This window comes from Urocitellus parryii, chromosome 4, assembly GCF_045843805.1.
Source record: "Urocitellus parryii isolate mUroPar1 chromosome 4, mUroPar1.hap1, whole genome shotgun sequence".
NCBI classification, from domain to species: Eukaryota; Metazoa; Chordata; class Mammalia; order Rodentia; family Sciuridae; genus Urocitellus; species Urocitellus parryii.
The window spans coordinates 37,199,118-37,218,322 of NC_135534.1; the positions used below are offsets into that span (position 1 = coordinate 37,199,118).

Consider the following 19,205-nt stretch of genomic DNA (forward strand, 5'->3'; position numbering starts at 1 on the left):
TCTGGTCTCTTACTGTTTTGGTAATACCTTAATTACAACTGGGGAAGTTTGGAAATGCTCAGAAGTGTTAAGAGGTTGGATTCATCAGGCTTATCTGAATTGGTATTTGATCTTCTCTTCTGAATATTCCTGCCTTTTCTTTTTCCCCTGTCTTTTCCTCAGTAAAACTGCACCACACACTGGAAAGTGAAGATACAAACATTTATTTATATAATGTCAAGTGAGAGTAGGAATAAGATTGGCCGTAGACCCACCCAATCAGAGCCTCAGTTGTGAGAACAGTTTTTCCTTCAGCAGAAATGCTGACATGGCAATGTGAATTTAGCAGGTAAAAAAAAAAAAAAAAAAAAAAAATTGCCATGACTTCTAATTAAGCAGCATTGAGAATGCTAGCAAAGATTCTGGACCTCCAGTCCTTTAAAAAGTAACACAAGTATTTCTTTAAATTCATAATAATAGCCTCCTGAATTGTATTGAAATCTGAAAAGAAATTGTGTCTACATTCAGCCCACATCTCAGGAATCAATACTGAGGGTCTTTGAGGTGGCCAAGCCCAGCTTCCTGCCCTCTGTTCCTTATTGCTCATTGGTTACACAGCATATTTTCCATATATTAAATATTTCACAGTAAACTCCACCATCGGTGCTGTAGAGTAGTTTGTATTGATCATGTAGTCCATCAAGTTGACAGAGGTGTAAAGTTAAATCCGTGATACTCTAAAATATGCATATATTTGAATAACTTGGCTATTTAGCCCAATAATTTGCAAAGGTTCCCTGACTGATCACACTTTCTGATAACACTTCCAAGGAACAAATAAATTTGCCAACTGAAGGGGAGATAGTAGAAATGACTGTTTCTACCTGGGGTTTTGAGTTCATTGAAGTTTTGTCTCTAGTACTTAACTGTATAAACGTGGGTAAATTATTTTGAGGCACTAAATCTGATTTTTTCATAAAAACAGGAATAATTTCTGTCACTAGTCTTTAGAACCTCTAAAATAGCTAGTTAGTGAATTAGTTTTGTTAACAGTCAACCCTTAGATTAATTGAACCCAGTATGCAGTAAAGTTACATATTCTGTTCAACAGCACATTCGTGCTAACCATGAGAAGGTGCAGGAAAGGAAACAGTTTATAAATCTTTCCCTTTACCAAAATTAATATTGGAGTATTTAGGGAAATTCTTACAGCAATGAGTCTTAGCATTTATTAGGACAAGTTCCTCTTAGTTGACAGAAAAACGTCCATATACATAAAACTGCCTGCAGAACCTGGGGAGTGGATTCCTCTGATACCCATTTTTTTTTATTCCTGGAGAGTGGTTCTCAAAGTGTAAATTAATATTGTCTGCAACCGAATTGCTTGGGTGCTTATTAAAATGCTAATTCCCGAATCCTTCCTCAACCCTACTAAAGCACAAGTCCAGAAGGAGGGAACTTCATTTGGACTCTTAGGCGATTTTTATGTTCTGAGGAGGTCCGGGAACTCTACGTTAAGTACTGCCGTCTCGTTCTTTATTCTAAATTTTAAGATCAGTCCTAATGCATAAAGACTATTTGAACTAATTGAGACGGACATTCAGCTTTAAAGCAGGAACTCAGGTAGACAGTTGACAAAGTTCGTCAAATGGCTAATTGAAAATAGTCCTCTGGCCGCTGGCCATGCATATTGTCTCTAAGGGTCTTGGCTACCGGCAAGGAACTCTAAAGACTGACTGCTCTTCCGTATCCGGCGACGGGTGGGGGTGGGGTAGGGTGGGGTGGGTTAACTGATACTACTTGCCCCCACCCCACCCGGACCCCAACTCTGGTTGAAGCAGGTTTTTAATTTATCTTTGCGGCCCAGGTTCATTATTAAAGGGTTGACTTATGTGTGTAAGTTTGCTAGGGATGGAAGTGAAAACATCTGCAAAGGCAGGCAATGCCCTGGAACGGAACTCTTCTAATAAAAGATGTATCATTTTAAATGCGCTGAATTTTGATTCTGGTAATTCGTGCACTAGAGTGTCTATTTCGAGGCAGCGGAGGTATCATATGACAGCGCACGTCAAGGCACCGTGGAGCCCTCTCGTGGACTCCCACCCACTTTCCCATTCACTGCCTAGAGGACTGCTCGCGCTGCCGCTCCCCCCGGCGAGCTAGCATGAAATGTCCCAGCCTCTGCCGAGATCAAATGGAGCTCCTCGTTCAAGGGGTGCGAGTATTACCTCCGCCATGCAATTTCCACTATCAATAATTTAACTTCTTTGCTGCAGAACAGAAGGAGTACCTACCGGGCACTAAAGACTCCCCCCACCTTCTTTTTAACCGAAAGGAAGGTGAAAAAATAATAAGAGTCTGGGAGTTTTGGGGCCGAAGTCTTCCCCCAGAGAAGCTGCCTTGATGTTTACTTTGACAAGTAGTGACTGAAAAGGTGGGTTTCTTTTCTTTCTCTTTCAATTTTTCTCTGGTCTGCTAAGAAGCGTGTGGTTTAGTGAGGTCTGTCATTGCCTCGGCTTCCTGGCTGGAGCAAGTAACTTGGTGTAACGTTATCTGGGGGCGTTCATTAATAAAAAATGCTGTTATTATCTTGATTGAATTCCTATTAGGCAAACTCGGGAGAGGTCAGTGGGCGACCTCTGTTTAAGCCGGCGTGTTTAAGGTAACGGAGTAAATCAACAGCCCCCATGCTCTGTGCAATCTCATTGTGTGCTCGCGTTTGCAAGCTCCGTTGTGCGGGAAGGTGCGGGAAGGTGTGTCTGTGGTCCGGGAAACGCACGCCCTTGTCCCACGGAACTTGGGTGCTGGGATAGGGAAGAAGGGGAGACCCCTGAGCCAAGGGAGCCAGACCTTGGCGCATAGGATTCGCACTCACTTCCTCCTGTTCTGGAGCAAGCACATTGCCGGGGTTTTCGCGGAGGGCGCGGGACTCGGGGTTCCCCGGAACCCGAGCTGACCACTCCTCTAAGCCGCGGACTCCTGCCCAGGTCCCGTGGGCGGCGCAGGACTCTCTGGTCTACCAGGCAGACCCCAGGGGAACGGGATACTGGACAGGCGGAGCGAGGCACATGGGGGTTCCCCGGCCCCCCCCCCCATGCTGAGTCCCAGCAAGGAAAAGGCGCGGCGTTCCCTTTAAGCTGCCGCCCCGAACGGGTATCGGTAGCGCAGGCGAGCCGGGGGGCGGGGGTGGGAGGGGGCGGCGCCGTCTGACCAATCGAAGCTCAACCGAAGAGCTAAATAATGTCTGACCCGAGGGCTAGGCGCAGGCTGGAGCTCCAGGTCCCGGTCGCTGCTGCCGCCGCGCCGGGGCGTACCAGTGCGCTGGCTGTCCCGCGCATCCCGTAGCGCCCCAGGCTCCGGGGCCCGGCGAAGAAGCCAGCCGGGCGAAGAAGCCGGCCCGGCGCGCCCCCCACCTCCTCTGGGTGAAGCTTTGATGAGACACTTGAACTGCAGCTTCCACCGCTGCTGTGGGGCCGGTGGAGAGCAGCATCACGACGGGGACCTGGGCTGGGCGCAGGGGCCAGGAGCGGGACAACGATGTGACTCCGCTGCCCGGGACCTGAGAGCTTTGTGTGGACCCCGAGGTAGGCGAATGCCGGGCGTGGGGCTTGGCGCGGGAGCTGCCGGTCCTCCGGGGAAAGTTGGCTGGGGGACTACGAAGTTGTAGGAAGACAACTCCTCCTTTCCCTCCCCTTCAGGAGAAGAGAGGGTCTGGAGCTAACTCCTAGGGCGCGTTCTTCTATCCCACGACCCAGAGGGGCGGCCAGCACCCTCCGGGAGAGGGACCCCAGGAATCCCTGAAGTGAGGGAGAAAAGGCCAAGAGGAGTCTCCGAGTTGTGCTACGGGAGCTAAGACGGCGCCCCGGGGAACCCCAGCAGTACTCCCCAGCCGAGGAGGGGCTGTGAGAGGGGTTTAGAGAGGAGGGGAGAGTGTGGATGCTGGGGTATGAACCCTGACTCCCGGCTGGCCGCTTCCTCGTGGATTTTGGCAGAGGCCGGGGTGGGGGTGGGGGAGTGGGGTCTTTGCGCCCTCTGTTAGCATCTTTTTTCCTGGGACTCAAGCCGAGCTGCCCCCAAGCACCTGCCTCCCAGGAGCTGAGACCAGAGCGGACCTACACAGATCCAAGGTTAATGTGGCTTGGAAAACTTGGGGCCTTCCTGCCTCTTGGACCTGAAAGGGTCTGAGAAACTCCCACTGGGGAGGGGCAGGCCGTACCCACACCTCTCCCCATTCTGCAAGCCTCTCCTGGCGCACCCTCCAGGGAGGTAAAAGTTTTGACTTTCGGTGAGTGGGAGGGTGTATGTAGGGGATGTCCTGACTGAGGATAATTTCTGAGGGTGTGAATCCAGAAAGAGAAATGGGTAAGCTGCGCCTAGAAAGGAATAGCTGAGGGTTGGGGGCTTTGTGCCCGATGGTCAGGGAGAAAGGGAAATTGCAAACTAGGCCCCCTGCCCCTAGGGGGGGAAAGCCAGAGGCTGCGGGGGTGAGCTGGAGTCGCCGTGGGAAGATGCAGAGTTCCAGCGTTGGGGTTGGAGCCGGGATGAGGAACCCCGGGGGTGGGGGGCGTTAAGGAGAAAGAGGAAGAGGAGGAAGGGACCGCGAGAGCAGCGCTAGGGAAGGTAGAGGGTGCCCTCTGCCGGCCGCGCCGCCTAGAACAGCTGCTGGGGGTGGGAGGCTGGGGGTGGGGAAGTTGGAAGGGACGGTTTTTGCGGAATCCCTTAGGGAGCTTGTGGGAGGGACTTGTTGAATGACGCTTCTGACCAGTTCGGTGGGGTGTGGGATTCGTCGTTGTGGATTGACTTGAAAGTTTGGCTCAAAAGCAAAAAGATTTCCTCGTCCTTAGGGTGCTTTGATAAGCGCTAATGTTGGTGATGTGCTAGGGCTTCCTGGATCTAATTTTAGGGTCGCCTGGGTATCTTGCAATACTGAGTGGGCAACAACCAGTGAACATTTTCTGACAAGAATGCCGGAATGTTCTTGGCCAGAAGCAAAGAAAAGCATATTTTTGAATGTTTATCAATTCTTCCAGTACAGTTATCTTTTAAAGCAAAGCAGTATATAATTAGGAAGCTTTTATTTCTTTTTAGCTGCATATAAAAGGTGCCTGCTATTAAATGAGACCCCCCCCACACCCCAAAACTGGGCAAATTCTTGGGAAATATTTCCCTCTTCCTTTATTTTTGTCCAAATTCGATTTTTATAGTTTAGTTATAAGGTCAAAAGCCATTTTGGTTTTACAATTCAATGTTATTTTTTATATTTTTATCTATTAATGGGTAATTATGGGTTTCATTTATCTTAACATTTTTTTTTCATCTTAAGATTTTTTAACATGTGAGTCTTCAATGTTTATTTTGTGCAACATTATCATTTCTGCCTTGGAGGTTTCTGAGATTATGACATGAGCTTGAAGCTATGATACATAGTAGATCCCACAGCTGTTGAAATTACAAAGTTTTGACTCTTGAAACAGCACCCCTTGAAAACTATCACTCCTGTTCTTTGACTTTGCAAATGCTCTTTGCTTAAGACTTCTTTTTAAAGTTTACCTCTGAGAGAGACACTTGTTGAAATAACCATAACCTTTACTGGAATTTGAAACATGTTGGTTACCATTACTGAAATTCCAGGACCATAAAGCTGTTGTCTTTTTTTTCTTCTGCTTTATTTTGCAAAATGTGATGAATGTTGGTAAATATAGACTAGTAGTATTATGACATGAAAAGCATTATGTATATAGAACTATTTTAAGAGATTACAGAGCATTTTCTATTTATAAATGATATAAGCAGAAAGAAATGATTTCCAGATAAACAAGACTTATGTACATGTTTTGAAGCATTAGAACATTGCAGACACATTTAGACATCACATTTTTTTTAAAGCAAAATAACAGTAATTTTTCACATATCTTTGGAGACTTTCACAACCCATTCATAGCTGAGTTAGTAACTAGAAATCTTGTTTATTTAAGGTGATATTTAAGGCCATTTAAGAGGTTATTACACCAACATTTGTGTATTCAGAAAATAAAGCATTTAGGAAATCTGTTTTAGGATGTCTTTCTAGCAAGTAACTTTTTCTTGCAAACAAAATGAACCAAGAAAATGATCATTTGCCTAGAATACAGTACTCACCAATCACCTCAAAACTTTCAGTTATACTATGTGAGTTAATTGTTAAACCTCGTAGTGGCCAAAGAAGGGTGGAAGATGATGGTGGGCTATTGCTGATTCATTTTAACGGACCAGGAAGGGGAAATTGTGTAAATATAAATGCAAATTTCTAAAATCTTGGCTCATATCCTTGGGTTTCCTGTTTAAAAGGGGCACCATTAGAATGTAAGCTATTCTCTTCTTCCTGGAATCTTTTTAAGAGTCCCTGCTTTTTAATAGTCAAAATGTGGATGATTGATAATCTCATTTCTTTCAAATATAAATAGCTCTGGTTTGTAGCTCAGCACACAGAGCTAGCTGAACACGCCCATCTGATAGTATAGCAAAGAGCTTGTTTACATTTTTTACATTCATTTTTTAAAACCTTCTGTAAATCTCCCTCCCCCTCCCCCAAACACATGTGCACACATCCCTCAATATCCAGATAGTGAACTGGTGAAATGTAACACAGCCAGCAACCTTGTGGCTCAATCATAGGCATAATTTTCCACACCTCAAGAAAATTGAGGTTATGTACAATGGAAAGGTCATATACAAGTAGTTCATTAACATTTTAAGATTTAGGAAGTTAGTCCCAGAGTTGAGAGAAGAACAATTTCAGATTTCCTGAATGAAAACAGAGAGTGTGGGGAGCAGATGATAGCTAAACCCTGAGTATCTTTTATGAAAGGAACTCCCATTCAGACATCCATAATCCTGATTTTATTTTACTGGTTAAAGAGTAATTTTCAACTCCTGTCTTCCTGCGTGGAAGGTTTCAGTTTTGTGTAAGGGGGCTCTTCTAGCCCAATGCAAGTGAATATATCCCTTTAATAGGATAATTGCTCACTTGTCTCAACTTGTTTTCAAACAATTGTTATGGAGCACTCTGTTTCCACTAATTGCAAAATTGCTGCTTAATTGAAGGACTCTCAGCCATCCAGTGCAGCCATTCAGCCACTGGCAGGCTCTGTGATCTCAAGCTGTGAATTGCATTTTAAAGAGGAATAGAGGAGAGAATTCTGTGGAATTCTAGGTTTAAAAGGCTGGCTGTTGTTCAATGGAGGAAGGAATTATTTGAACAAGAATTACATTAAGTTATGTTGTGATAAATTTTCTTTATTAGGATGAATAACATGCACAGATGGGCTTCAAAAATGAGTAAGTAATCTTATTGGTTACACTCTGCCTCCATTTACTCTATTTACTATGGAGTAATGTTAAGCAATAAAGGATGATGGCAAATGAAATCCGTATGTCATTTGCATGTACAATTTAACCATAAGAAACTTTAGAAAGGTTTGGGTACTTTCAAGCTTAGGCATGTGTGTCTTGAAAGTCCCCTTAAACTTCCTATTAAGGCATAGAATCATTTAATCTTGAATAATGTTATGCTTAAATGCATCACTGGATTTCTACAGAACTTTATACTAAAGACTTAGAAAAGTCTTGGGCCCAATTATTGAATATATGAAATCATTATTGATGACAGATGCAAAAATAAGGGAGCTCACAAATGCATTGACATTGATAATTTGTTTTGCAAGAGAGAGGTTAAATAGGTATGTTTTCTAAATGGGACAGAAGATATACCCTTTTCTGTAGAAAAGCATGAGTATCTGGTCAGATAAGAATTACGGAAGCTTTCATTTGCATGCAATTACTCAAGTTCAAATGCAGACAGTGAGAGAACTATATGAGACAATTTTGACCAAATATACTGGATGCTAAGAAGTGGTTCATTGCTCTGAGGTTTCATTTATAGATGGCCTGAAGTTGGAGGATGGGTTGCATTAGATGAGTTGGGGGCCAGAATATGGGATGGGAGAATGATTGGGGAATCAATGGAAATTTACAAGCTTTAGTGACAGCCATAATAAAGTAAAAGTTTATTTCCACAGAGCCCAGAGAGAATGTTATGATGTAGTTTTCTCCAAAGATTCACTTGAAAGAACTTTTCATTGCTTGTCATGGTAGTAATGTCCTGATTTTGAAAGCTTACAGAACCTAGTAGCTTTTAAATGTGCTTTCATCTTGGTTCCTTTGGTCTGACTGAAGCTTTATGACGACCTTCTGTGTTTTTGACATGCCTCTGCTTTTTTGGAGGGAGGAGGGCAGACAAAGGAGGATTTCTTAATTCTATAATAAAGAAATGTAAAATTACATGATAAAGTGACTGTACTTCAAATTGGCTTATTAAAATAAGACTTAGAAGGCAAACTGTTGTTAAATTACAACTGGTATGCATGAAATTAAGATTTATACAATAGAAATTCAAAGAACATAAAGTTTCAAATTAATTTAAGCAGCTCATCAAAAATTGAAGTAATAGTGCCACCTAGAGAACAAAATCACCAGCCTTAACAGCCAAAGGGCTTATTTCCATAGGAACCATTTTCCAAGGCTGCAGTTACTAGGATTTCCTTGCTGCTCTATGCAGACCTGGTGTGTGTGCTGTGAGGGTGTGTGTGGGGAGGAAGAGTACATTTACGATTGGAGGTGAGATCTTAAAACAAGCAGATCCACAGCTCAGTGTAAATACTTAAGTCCTTTTAGCACTTTAATATAGTAGCCACATGTAAAATACACTGCTAGGAACCAAGGGTTTGGCCTCCTTTTTTAACATTTATTATTTTCAAGGGTATGTACTGAAGCACTGAGTACCACAGTTCTGATTTTATTCATTTGCCAAAGGCAATTCATTACACTTTGTGATATACAATAACATCAAGTAAATTGAGTGGAAAGACTTTTAAGAGTACCTTTGATCTCTGATCTAATTTTAACTTTAATGATTTGAGAAAACATAAGAATAAAGGGTCATATATGTAGGAGAATTTTAAACACCAGATCAATAAATAAGAAAAAAAAAAGGAGAAGGGAAGAAAATGATGAGGATTGTTTCATCCTTGAATAAAGATACATCTGAGCCAGCATCAAAAAATAGTGATGGAACCAGGAATTGTTTGAACAAGAATTACATTAAGTTACATTGTGATGAATTTTTTTATTAGAATAATGATTATAAATTGGCTTAATTCATCTATGACAAAATTCATATTCAGTTAGTTTGTGTATGCTACCCCAGAAGCATCCGGAACACTACTGATGGCAAAGGATACACTTTGGTAAATGTTGTTGAATGAACAAATAGATTCAGTTGCTTCAGATTGGGACTAGTTATGTAGACAATGAAAGAACTTTATAATGTTAGAAAAATGTTTATTTGTTTTGCTGGCAGGAAGGTAGAAATTGGAGGAAATAGTTTTTTAATATTTTCCTGTCCCTATTGTAAAAATAATTTATTTAACTTAGTTTCTAAACTTTTTTATGCACAATTTGATTCACTCATGAAATCAGATTTGGGACATTTAAAATGTTAAGAGTTATTTAGATAGCAACTATAAACTTACTGATAGGTTGTCTTTTAAATGTCTTTGAATTTTTGGATGCCAATAGAGACACCAGTTTCTATGCTTTAGTGACTAAAATGTAGTATATCTTAAATTCTAGCCAATTTCTGGTAAGCAGAGAATCAACAGCATGAAAACCAAAGAAAGTCATCTTACTAGTCGGTACTTTGTGTCAGCCATAGACATAATCAGGTGCAAAAAATTTTTTTATTCTGAAAAAAAAGACTGTGTGTGTAGAGAGAGAAACTCATTCAATAAAATTTTTTGCCACATGGAATTTAGTCTAATCAGTCTTAGTTTTGGAGCTGCTACCATCAGCAGTTGCATTTTCTACTGCCTTCTTCTGCCTTTGGAAACTGAAAGTATGCCCAAATTGAAACACGTTTCTCTGTCTTTTCACATGTTCACTTATTTCTTGAATGTGTTTTTAAACACAGGCAAATTTCTTTTACATTACGTAGAATCTGAAGTTTAAGAAATTTGCAGTCATGCTGCTTGAGGGAGACGCTTGGCAGAGTCCCAGGCCACATTCCTAGACCAAACTCTCAAAGGTGTTCTCTCTTATGCAATATTGGGAAAGTAGACCCAAGACTGGCCTGTTGGCTGATGATGTGTCTGAAGGCACAGACGATATGCTTATCATATTGAAACGTGAAGTCAGCAGGCACTGCAGACATTCTGTTGAATGATAGAAGCTGGATCATTTACATTTGCTTAAATGTAAACTACTGTGATTGAATTTTTAAAGTCTATTGCATAAATATAGATAGAATGGGGAGCTGGGGGCCTGATTCTGGGGGCTGACTTATCAGCATATTTTAGAAAGGAAACCTGCATGCTTTAAATAACTGCAGGTTCAGTGTGAGCCAGTGCTATGACTAGGTGCTGTTAACATAACTATTGAAATTTTGGGCTGTGCCAGTAAAAGCATAATACTCAACTGAAGAAGCCAATAATTCTCTTCTACTTAACTGTGAAGTCAGGAGGTGATTTTGCCCAAATATGTGGTGTAAGCTTCTGTGTGAAAATTTCTGAGAAATGTTTAACTTCTTATATGCAGGGAAGCAAACTTTCACCTTGTTCTTTTGTGAATCTAAAGCAAATAAGCAAAAACCTATAGGATCAGTAGGTGGTAAGAGGTCTAACTTTCCTTCTGATACCAAACCTCTAGCCACATTGGTAGTCTTCTCTCTCGCTCTTGAGCAGGGTTATCAAAACCAGCAGTAGATGAACAATGGCAGAGATTACTCTTTCTCTGCTCTTTGAGACAAAATCAGAAGGACAGACAAGTTTACTAACTTCTAAGTTAGTGATATTATATATATATATATATATATAATATCACTAACTTAGAAGTTAGTTTATATATATATATAAACATATATCCCTTTATTCCCCATAATATGGAATCCCAATACATAAAATAAAAATAATATAAGCATTCCTGCTCTAGTAGACTATTGGTAGAAGCCTCTTCTCCTTTACCTGGACATTGTCTTTTTCAAGAGATCCTTTGACCCTCTGCTCTGTAAAACACCAATGGTAAAGTATTGTTCTAGATCAGAAGTCAGCAGGTAGAAATCCAAAGCAAAGAGAACCTATAGTCTCTTCTTTCTTATGAAACTGACAGTCCCCCTGCCCATTATTGTGGTCCCTCTTTTGCGCTGAGAGCTGCACTTGCCTGCTTGTTCAGAGTATTCACAAAAAGGTAACCTGATACCGTAGCCATTTCTCCAAAAATGTGAAATTTTCCCCATTGTATCATTCTCAGAAATAATAATGTACACCAACTGCGAAGCAATATGGGATGACATTATAAGCATTTTATTAATCATTAAACTGTAATATCAATAACACTTATTTTAAAATGCTTTCCTATACTAGATTATTTTTCTGGTCTTATCATACCTCACAATGACTTTCTTAAAATGTGATAGATCTATTTTTCAGAGCCTTTGGTTGTTCTTTGAAGACAAGTCTCATAAAAAGCTAAGGGAATCCTGCCCATCACTGTTCCATGCAGTATGAGGGGCTGTGAAGAAATCCTAGTGCAGTCTCCGCAATGGGCATGCATGCTAAGACCAAAATTCAAAGGTTGTTGTCACTAATTTCTTACATGACTTTACTGGTTAATGTCTCATGTAGAAAAGATTGCACTGTCTCGGCAATTATCTTGTCCATTTATGGTATTCCATACACTAGAAACTTCATTCACATGTTTCATTCCCTTTGATATTATAAACAGCCCATGAAAAAGATTGGGCAGATGTTATTCCTGTATAAGAAAGGAAGAAACTGAAGTCCAGAGATGATAAATAATGGTCTCAAATGCATAGCTATACAAGTAGAGCAAGGACAGCAACTTGGGAGGCTGAGGCAGGATGATGTAAGTTCCATGCCAATAACTTAGCAAGACCATCTCAAAATAAAAATAAAAAGGACTGAGGATATACCTCAGTGGTAGAGCACCTCTGGGTACAATCACCACTACCAACAACTCAAGAAAAACCATGGAACTAGAGCACGGATAGTCCAATGACTTCTCCTAACCCTACTATTACTCTGTCTAAAGCCATTACTTGTAGTATTCAAGAAAAAAGCCATCTTTTGCCCTTGATGCATTAATGCAAGGGCCTGGAGCAGGTGTAGACTGATAGTGTCACCTTTGCCTAGTGTCCACTTTCTCTCTACAGAGCCTGGCACCTTTCTTTGTGCAAGGAGGAAAGTGGTGATGGGAAGATAAAAGATGTATATTTTAAGGAGTTTGAATTTAGTTTTTTTTTTTACTTCTTTCTTTTAGGGAAAAAACTCTTGAATAGATGGAAAATGAATATAGGATTTTTGATATATTGTTCATTGAGCTTCTTAATTATGTCTGGTTAAAGCTGAGGATCTTAAAAAATGAACTATTGGAGTTGCTACTATAAACAAGAACATACGCAGCACTGGTTCCCAAACAGTTCCCAAATCAGAATTACCTTTGAAGATTTAAAAATACATAGATATGGGGTCCTAGTGCCTGAGATAGGGTCTAGGAACAGGTTTAGAAACTTCCACAGGTGGTTCAGATGCACAGGAAAGTTTGAGAAGTGCTGAACTAGAAGCCAAATAAACTGAATATCCTATGATTTAGAGAGACTTATCATTTACTTCATTGTCCAAATAGCTGGATTAGAGCCTGGTTAGAAGGGATTTGTAGCCGTGTAAATAATCAGACATTCAGAGGCTTTGAGATGGGAGGCCTGTTGAAGATTCTTCTGACTTGCCAAAAAAAAAAATTTATTCATCAAAAACTTCCATGTGAGAGCAAAAGACTTGGGACAGTATTCCTGATCCAGGGATGAAGTTTCATTCCAGACACAGCATTTACTAGATCGGAGGACCTTGAGCAAGTTACTAAAACATTATGTGCCTCAACCCCTTCGTGAATAGTGCAGGGATTAAATGTGTTAATACATGTAAAGTTTTTAAAATAGTGCTTTCCATTGCCACTGTTTTTATTATTAGCACTTTCAAATCCCCAAAGAACACTTTTTAATCATTTATTACTAAGATAATAAAAAACTTTATCTGCATGCCTCATGCCTAAATTTACTTCACTTCATAGTAAAAGTTGACAAGGCCCACACTCTCTTTTGCTGTAATTCTCTAATTTGTTTATTCATAATTTTTTCCTCCTTTCACCCAGGCCCAAATAGAATTCTACTTCCTCCAGAAAGACTCCTGCCAGAGACAAACCTACCCTATATGAGATGTTTTCTGTCTCACAACTTAATAGTTAATTGTATAAACTATTATATATACCATTAAATCATTATTGTATATCTTCTTTGTCAGGTTCTATGATAACAAAAGTTCAGATATGATGATCTAGTCTAGAAAATTGTTCTAGAATGTCTTAGGATAATCTGTTGATTTATATTTTAGTCAGCTTTTTAGTGCTGTGACTAAAAGACCTGACAAGAACAATTTTAAGTAGGAAAAGTTTATTTGAGGGCCCACAGTTTCAAAAGTATCAGTCCATAGACAGCCAACTCCATTCCTCAGGACCTGAGGTGAGGTGGAACATCATGGCAGAAGTGTATGGCAGAGAAAAGCAGTTGGGGACATGACACCAGAAAGCAGATAGAGCACCCTTCATCACAAACAAAATATAGAACCCAAAAGCACACCCCCATGGACCCGGCTCCTCCAGACATACCCCACTTGCCTACAGTTACCACCCAATTAATCCCTACCAGGAGATTAACACACTGATTAGGTTAAGGCTCTCATAACCCAAGCATTTAACCTCTGAACTTTCTTGCCTTGTCTCACACATAAGCTTTTTGGGGACTCCTTATACCTAAACCATAACAACTTCAAAAGAAACATTTCCTAAATAGAAACTTCATGAGATAGTCCAAGCCTGGTACATTCCTGGGCCTGATGATTAAGTTTGATTCCAGCACATCTCTTACTAGCTCTATGGTCTTGGCAAAGTTGCTAAAATTTTCTGTGCCTACAGCAATGTTAAGGGAAATCCTTTTTCTTCTGTCCTATATTTCCACAAGTGGACCTGCCTCCTGAAAGGGATTATTATCAGAAATATTTCGAGCCCTTTTCTTGTCCCCATTATTTGATCATTTCTGTGAGAAGAGGAGAGATTAATCTGATTGATGGGACCTACTAGATCTGTCATCTTCTGGACTATCTAGCATGTCAATCAAAGCAATGGATCCCTGCTGAAATGGAGCTCACTTCTCTCTTACTCTGTGAGATACTGTGACCAAATGTACAGTTTCTTCACATTCTAGCTATTACATAGTGAGCAATAAATGCAGGACCAACAATACCTCTGCTTCCATTAGTGTGAGCACAGATCTTGATTTGAGACCATAAGAAATAGGCCCCACTGTGCCTTCTGTTACAGCTTTGCTAGCATGGGATTGCCCCTGTATTTTTATTTCCATTTGACATCTTTCATCTATTCTGTTCTCAATTCAAAATCCCAAGAGGAAGACGTATGGTTACTCCAAATATATAATAGTAGAAATTTGAATAAAATTACATAGGTTCTTGTCTCAGAGAAGAACTTATATGTTTGCTTTTTTGTTTCTCCTATTCATTTTCTTGTTAGCATTACAATTAGATTGTTAGCATTATAATTACATTACATTTTAATGTTAGCATTACAATAATGATAGCATTATAATTTTTGCTTTGGAAGCAAAAAATGTCTCCTACATGTCTTAGTCCCCAAAGCACACAGTTAATGTGTCTAATCTGCTTGCATACCTCAGACAGTGAAATCCCCAAAGACATGAATTTTATCTCATTCATTTTGGTGTCCCTGGTGCCTGTGCTCAGAAAATATCTGCTAAATGAACAACATTTAGGAGAAGGATAAATTACAGTCATCCTAAGCTACAAGTTTGCTGAGTTGATATACAAAAGAAAGGTATTCACAGACACCTAGCCATAGAAATTTGTAACGTGGGAAGGAGAAGAGGCAGAAATGGAGTTAAAGAAACATTGTGGGTTTTCCCCCTTTACAGGCATGCACAACTAAGTTCTTTTGACATTAGAGGCTGTGATTTGGATGTTGAATGCCCCTCCAAAGGCTCATGTGTTAAATTGTTTGGTCCCTAGGATGGTGCTGTTGGGAGGTGGGGAACCTTTAGGAGGTGGGGCCTAGAGGGAGGTCCTCAGGTCTTTAAGGTCATACCTTCAAAGGGGACCTGGCCCTTTATTCCTTTTTCATTTTCTGGTCTTGAGGTGAGCAATTTTGCTCTGATCCTTCATTGCCATCCAACACCCCCACAAAAGACCTAATAGCATTGGGGGGGGGAGAGTCACCCAATCATGGACCTTTAAAACCAAGAGGCAAAATAACCCCCTTTTTAATTCATTCTCCCCCCCCCAAGCTGGGAATTGAGCCCAAGTGTTCTGTCACTTAGCCATACCCCCCCGCCCCCCGTCTCCCCTTTCTTAATTGTCTCATATATTTCACTATAGTGACACAAAGCTGGTTATGATCTTTAACCCAATTGACAAACAGAACACTGCTAAAAAAATAGGAGTTTACGTCTCCGGTCTGACATACACCTTGGAGTGTCAGCTCATTCAGTGGTCCTGTGTTCATAAGCCATTTTTTAAAAAAAATTGCCTTTGATCTTGTGAACCTCTAATTAAATGACTAACCCATGTAAAACTGACCATCTGGGGTAATACTGAAACCCTTATATCAAAAGCTATTGCAAAGTAGAAATGTGCCCACTTCTGTGGATCTCTGATTTTCTTGTTATGCATCAAAATCAGTGATGACTTAAACTCCAAGATAATCACTTATTGAATCTTGTTAAGAATTACCAGATTAATTATTGCTTTACATGATGCAATCTTAAAATCATTTTCTTAAGTATATTTAAGCCTAATAAGTTTTTAGTACCCTTCACAAAATGAATAAATGAATCACTTCCTAATATATAAAGTCTCAATTCTTAATTAGAGGCTGGTTAAACCTTTTGTGCAAGAGGAGGCCCTAACTTCATAGGACAGTGAACTTCCTAGAGAAATTTCTATAAAGAAACTTGGTCTGCGAGGAGACATGAAACTGGAGCTGAGAGGACACTGTCTTTGACCCAAAGTGGCCACAGAGCTGCTCAGCATAGCCTGAAGTTCAAGTCTTTCATTTCATTAACAGGAGGTCCCAGAGTGTATTGCCCAGTTAAATGTCTTAGACCCAGTTGGAACCAGGCCCCTTGCACAGGGGCATGCCCTAATCAAAACAGAAAGGAGTGTTTTACTTGCTTTTTCTGGATTCCAAGTAACTGGGTCTGGATGGCAGTACCAAGTTAGGGCACCATCGGTGAACTTCCTCATGCAGTTATTTCTAGCCTATCGGAATGTTTCACTTTGGGAAGGTGAGGAAAGCAATGGTTGGATTTCGGTGATTAGTTTAACATTGTGGAGCAGCTTTGACCATCCGTTAATGGAAGATCTGTTCTCCAGATGACTATACATATGGATATAAGAAGGGTTTTTTTTTGGGGGGGTAGAGGGGGGCTGCTTTTGGTTGAGTGGTTTTTCATTCAATCTTTAAATTTAGAGCACAGGTCCTCTAGGGAGCATTTTCAGAAGTGTTTGAAGTTTACATCTGATTTTGGTGGTGGGTGGGAGGCCTACCTGTGTGTGACAGGCACATGTGTCTGACAACTACACTGATCTTAAAGAGTAAGGGTCCTTCATTCAACATTGATCTCATTATTTATGTTCATTCCAGTCTGTATCCTTGAAGTTTACTCCCTACCTGTCTCCTGATTTCCCTGTTAGGCTTTGTAGAATTTGCACTATACTGAACTACAGATGACTGCGTATGAAGTCATTTAACCACTGTCTTCCTCTTCAAGTCTCTGTCAGTCTGTTCTTGTTTTCTGTTTATGTTTAGATTCTATCTTTTGGAAGTGTTCTTTCCTCCCCATTATTTCAGTGTCTCAGACACTTGGAAATGGGTTCCCTCCCCCTCCTTTGTCCAGCCATGGTCACCTCTGCAGACTTGTAGTATGTTCCACACAGCTGGTTGTGAATTCCTCTTTATAGGTTCCAACACCCTTTTCCATATTCCTTTTCCAGCTATTCTTGGTGTGATGCTATGAGCCAGGCAGGATGAATATTTTTATTCTTGTCATATTACAGACATCAGGCAGCAAGGTCCTTAAAATTTGTCCACCCATGAATTCGTCCAGTTGGCTGGTAAATATGGTCATTAGCCATTTTATGGGGAGAAGCCATTACAAAGTGGGAGAAGCAGATCAGGACTTGGGTATTCAGCCCCCAGGTCCCAGTCCCAGGGACTGTCATCTATATTCAACTGTCCCACCCTGTACTAGTTTCTTCTAGGGAAATGTATCAAGAACTGAGATGGTACCCACCAGACTTTTTCTTACTTGTAGTTATCATTGATCATAGCAATGTGGGAGGTTTGTGTCAAAATGAAGCCACTAGATTAAAGATTTTTTTTAAATTGTTAAATTTCTGAGAGTTAATTTAATTGTTTTCATGATTCAAAATTAAAATCATTAAAAGAAAGTTGACACTGAGGAGTCTTGCTCCACTTGGGCCTTACCCTATCTGGTTTCCCTACCTAGCACATATCATATATAGTTGTTACTAGTACAATATTAGTTTCTCATGAATCTTTATGGTGTATTTTACAGAAATGCAAATAAATATGAATATCATTATTTTCCCTCATTTTTTAAACAAAAGGGAACAATCCATATGCATGTTATTCTGCACCTCTCTCTTTTTTTTAATACCTTACCAATGGCTTATGTATTCTGGAGATCTTTCCAATTCATTTTATGGGGAAAAAACATGTTCTTTACAATTGCATGAATTCTATTTTTAGCATGTGCTATAGTTTTTATACTTTCTGTACCTGAAAACTGGGCTATTTCTAGTATTCTTGCTATTTATTATATACCTTGTTGTAATCAACCCTCTGGTTTATGCATCGTTTTTTACATGTGAACCTGTGTCTGTACATTGGTTCTCAGAAGTGGAATTGCTGGGTCAGCAGGAAAATTCTAATTTTGATAAGTACTCCCTAGTTGTCCTACAAAAGACTTGAACTGTTCATAATTCTCACCATTAGTGTGTGAGAATACCTGTTTCTCCATAGCCTCATTAACAGAGTGCATTAGAAGAGATAAGAAATGGAAGAGAACTTCCAGGTGAAGTCTTTTACCTTGTCTCTAGTTTGCGGTGATGTTATTGTATAGTTCCAAGAGCTGCAGGCATCAGTTCCAGTGGAAATAATGCATCATCATGGACGTGGGCTTCCGCCAGCTCTAGTGACACACATGGAATGGACCCACGTTGCCACTTGCGGAATTTCTTGTATTGGAAAGTTGAGCATGCATTCATTATTCACTTAACTAGCAACGCTGGTTCTAAAGAGCACAACAGAAAAGAGAAGAAAATAGTTCCATCCCAGGGTACTGTGTACCAGGCTTCTGAACCTCTTTTCTCACCTAGTAACATTATTTCCAAGGACTGAGTTCAAGATATACATCTCAAATCACAGAGGAAGTCTTGCTAATCTTGAACCTTTCATACCCAAGGGACATTCTTTTGAAGAATGATTCTACACTTGCCCCAAGATTTGTAATTAAAATAATTAGTGTGTTATAAGATAAATTAAAACTGCCAGGGTACAATATAAACAATGAGCTATGATGTAATATTGCTAGAATTCATTTTTAAAGTTGCCAGGCAGTTTCCTCCATTATGCAAATAGGGAATCATATGAAAAACACCATGATTTATGACTTAGATAACATTTCGAATGGCATATATTCAACACATTTTGAAAAGCATATATTCCAGGACATTCTCATATAGTTCTTTACCACTGTCTCTGGAAAGATTGATTTTCATTCTTGTTCCCTCTGACACTGTGCTCTGTTTAGAAAAAAAAATCTCTTTGGTTCCACCACATAGAAAAGTATGGCAAATAGAGCCTGGCAGAGTGGTTGTTCAATCTAAGCGGACTTTTTAAAATAGAATTTTTGACAAAGTCCCTTTAAAGGGGAAAGCCACTTCTCTTCCCCTCTACATAACAGCTGCACTTGGAGAGTCCCAGTGATGACCATATCTGGCCTACACCAGAGA

General features: G+C 40.4%; 1 protein-coding gene across 1 annotated transcript in view; it reads left to right on the forward strand.

Moving 5' to 3' along the window:
• The first annotated feature begins 2,666 nt into the window (after positions 1-2,666).
• Positions 2,667-19,205, forward strand: part of Bdnf (brain derived neurotrophic factor) — a 30,481-nt gene continuing 13,942 nt past the window's right edge. Inside the window, exon 1 of the mRNA XM_026412272.2 lies at positions 2,667-2,732. Within this exon, the coding sequence (XP_026268057.2) occupies positions 2,667-2,732 (66 nt within the window). The remainder of the gene's footprint in view (positions 2,733-19,205) is intronic.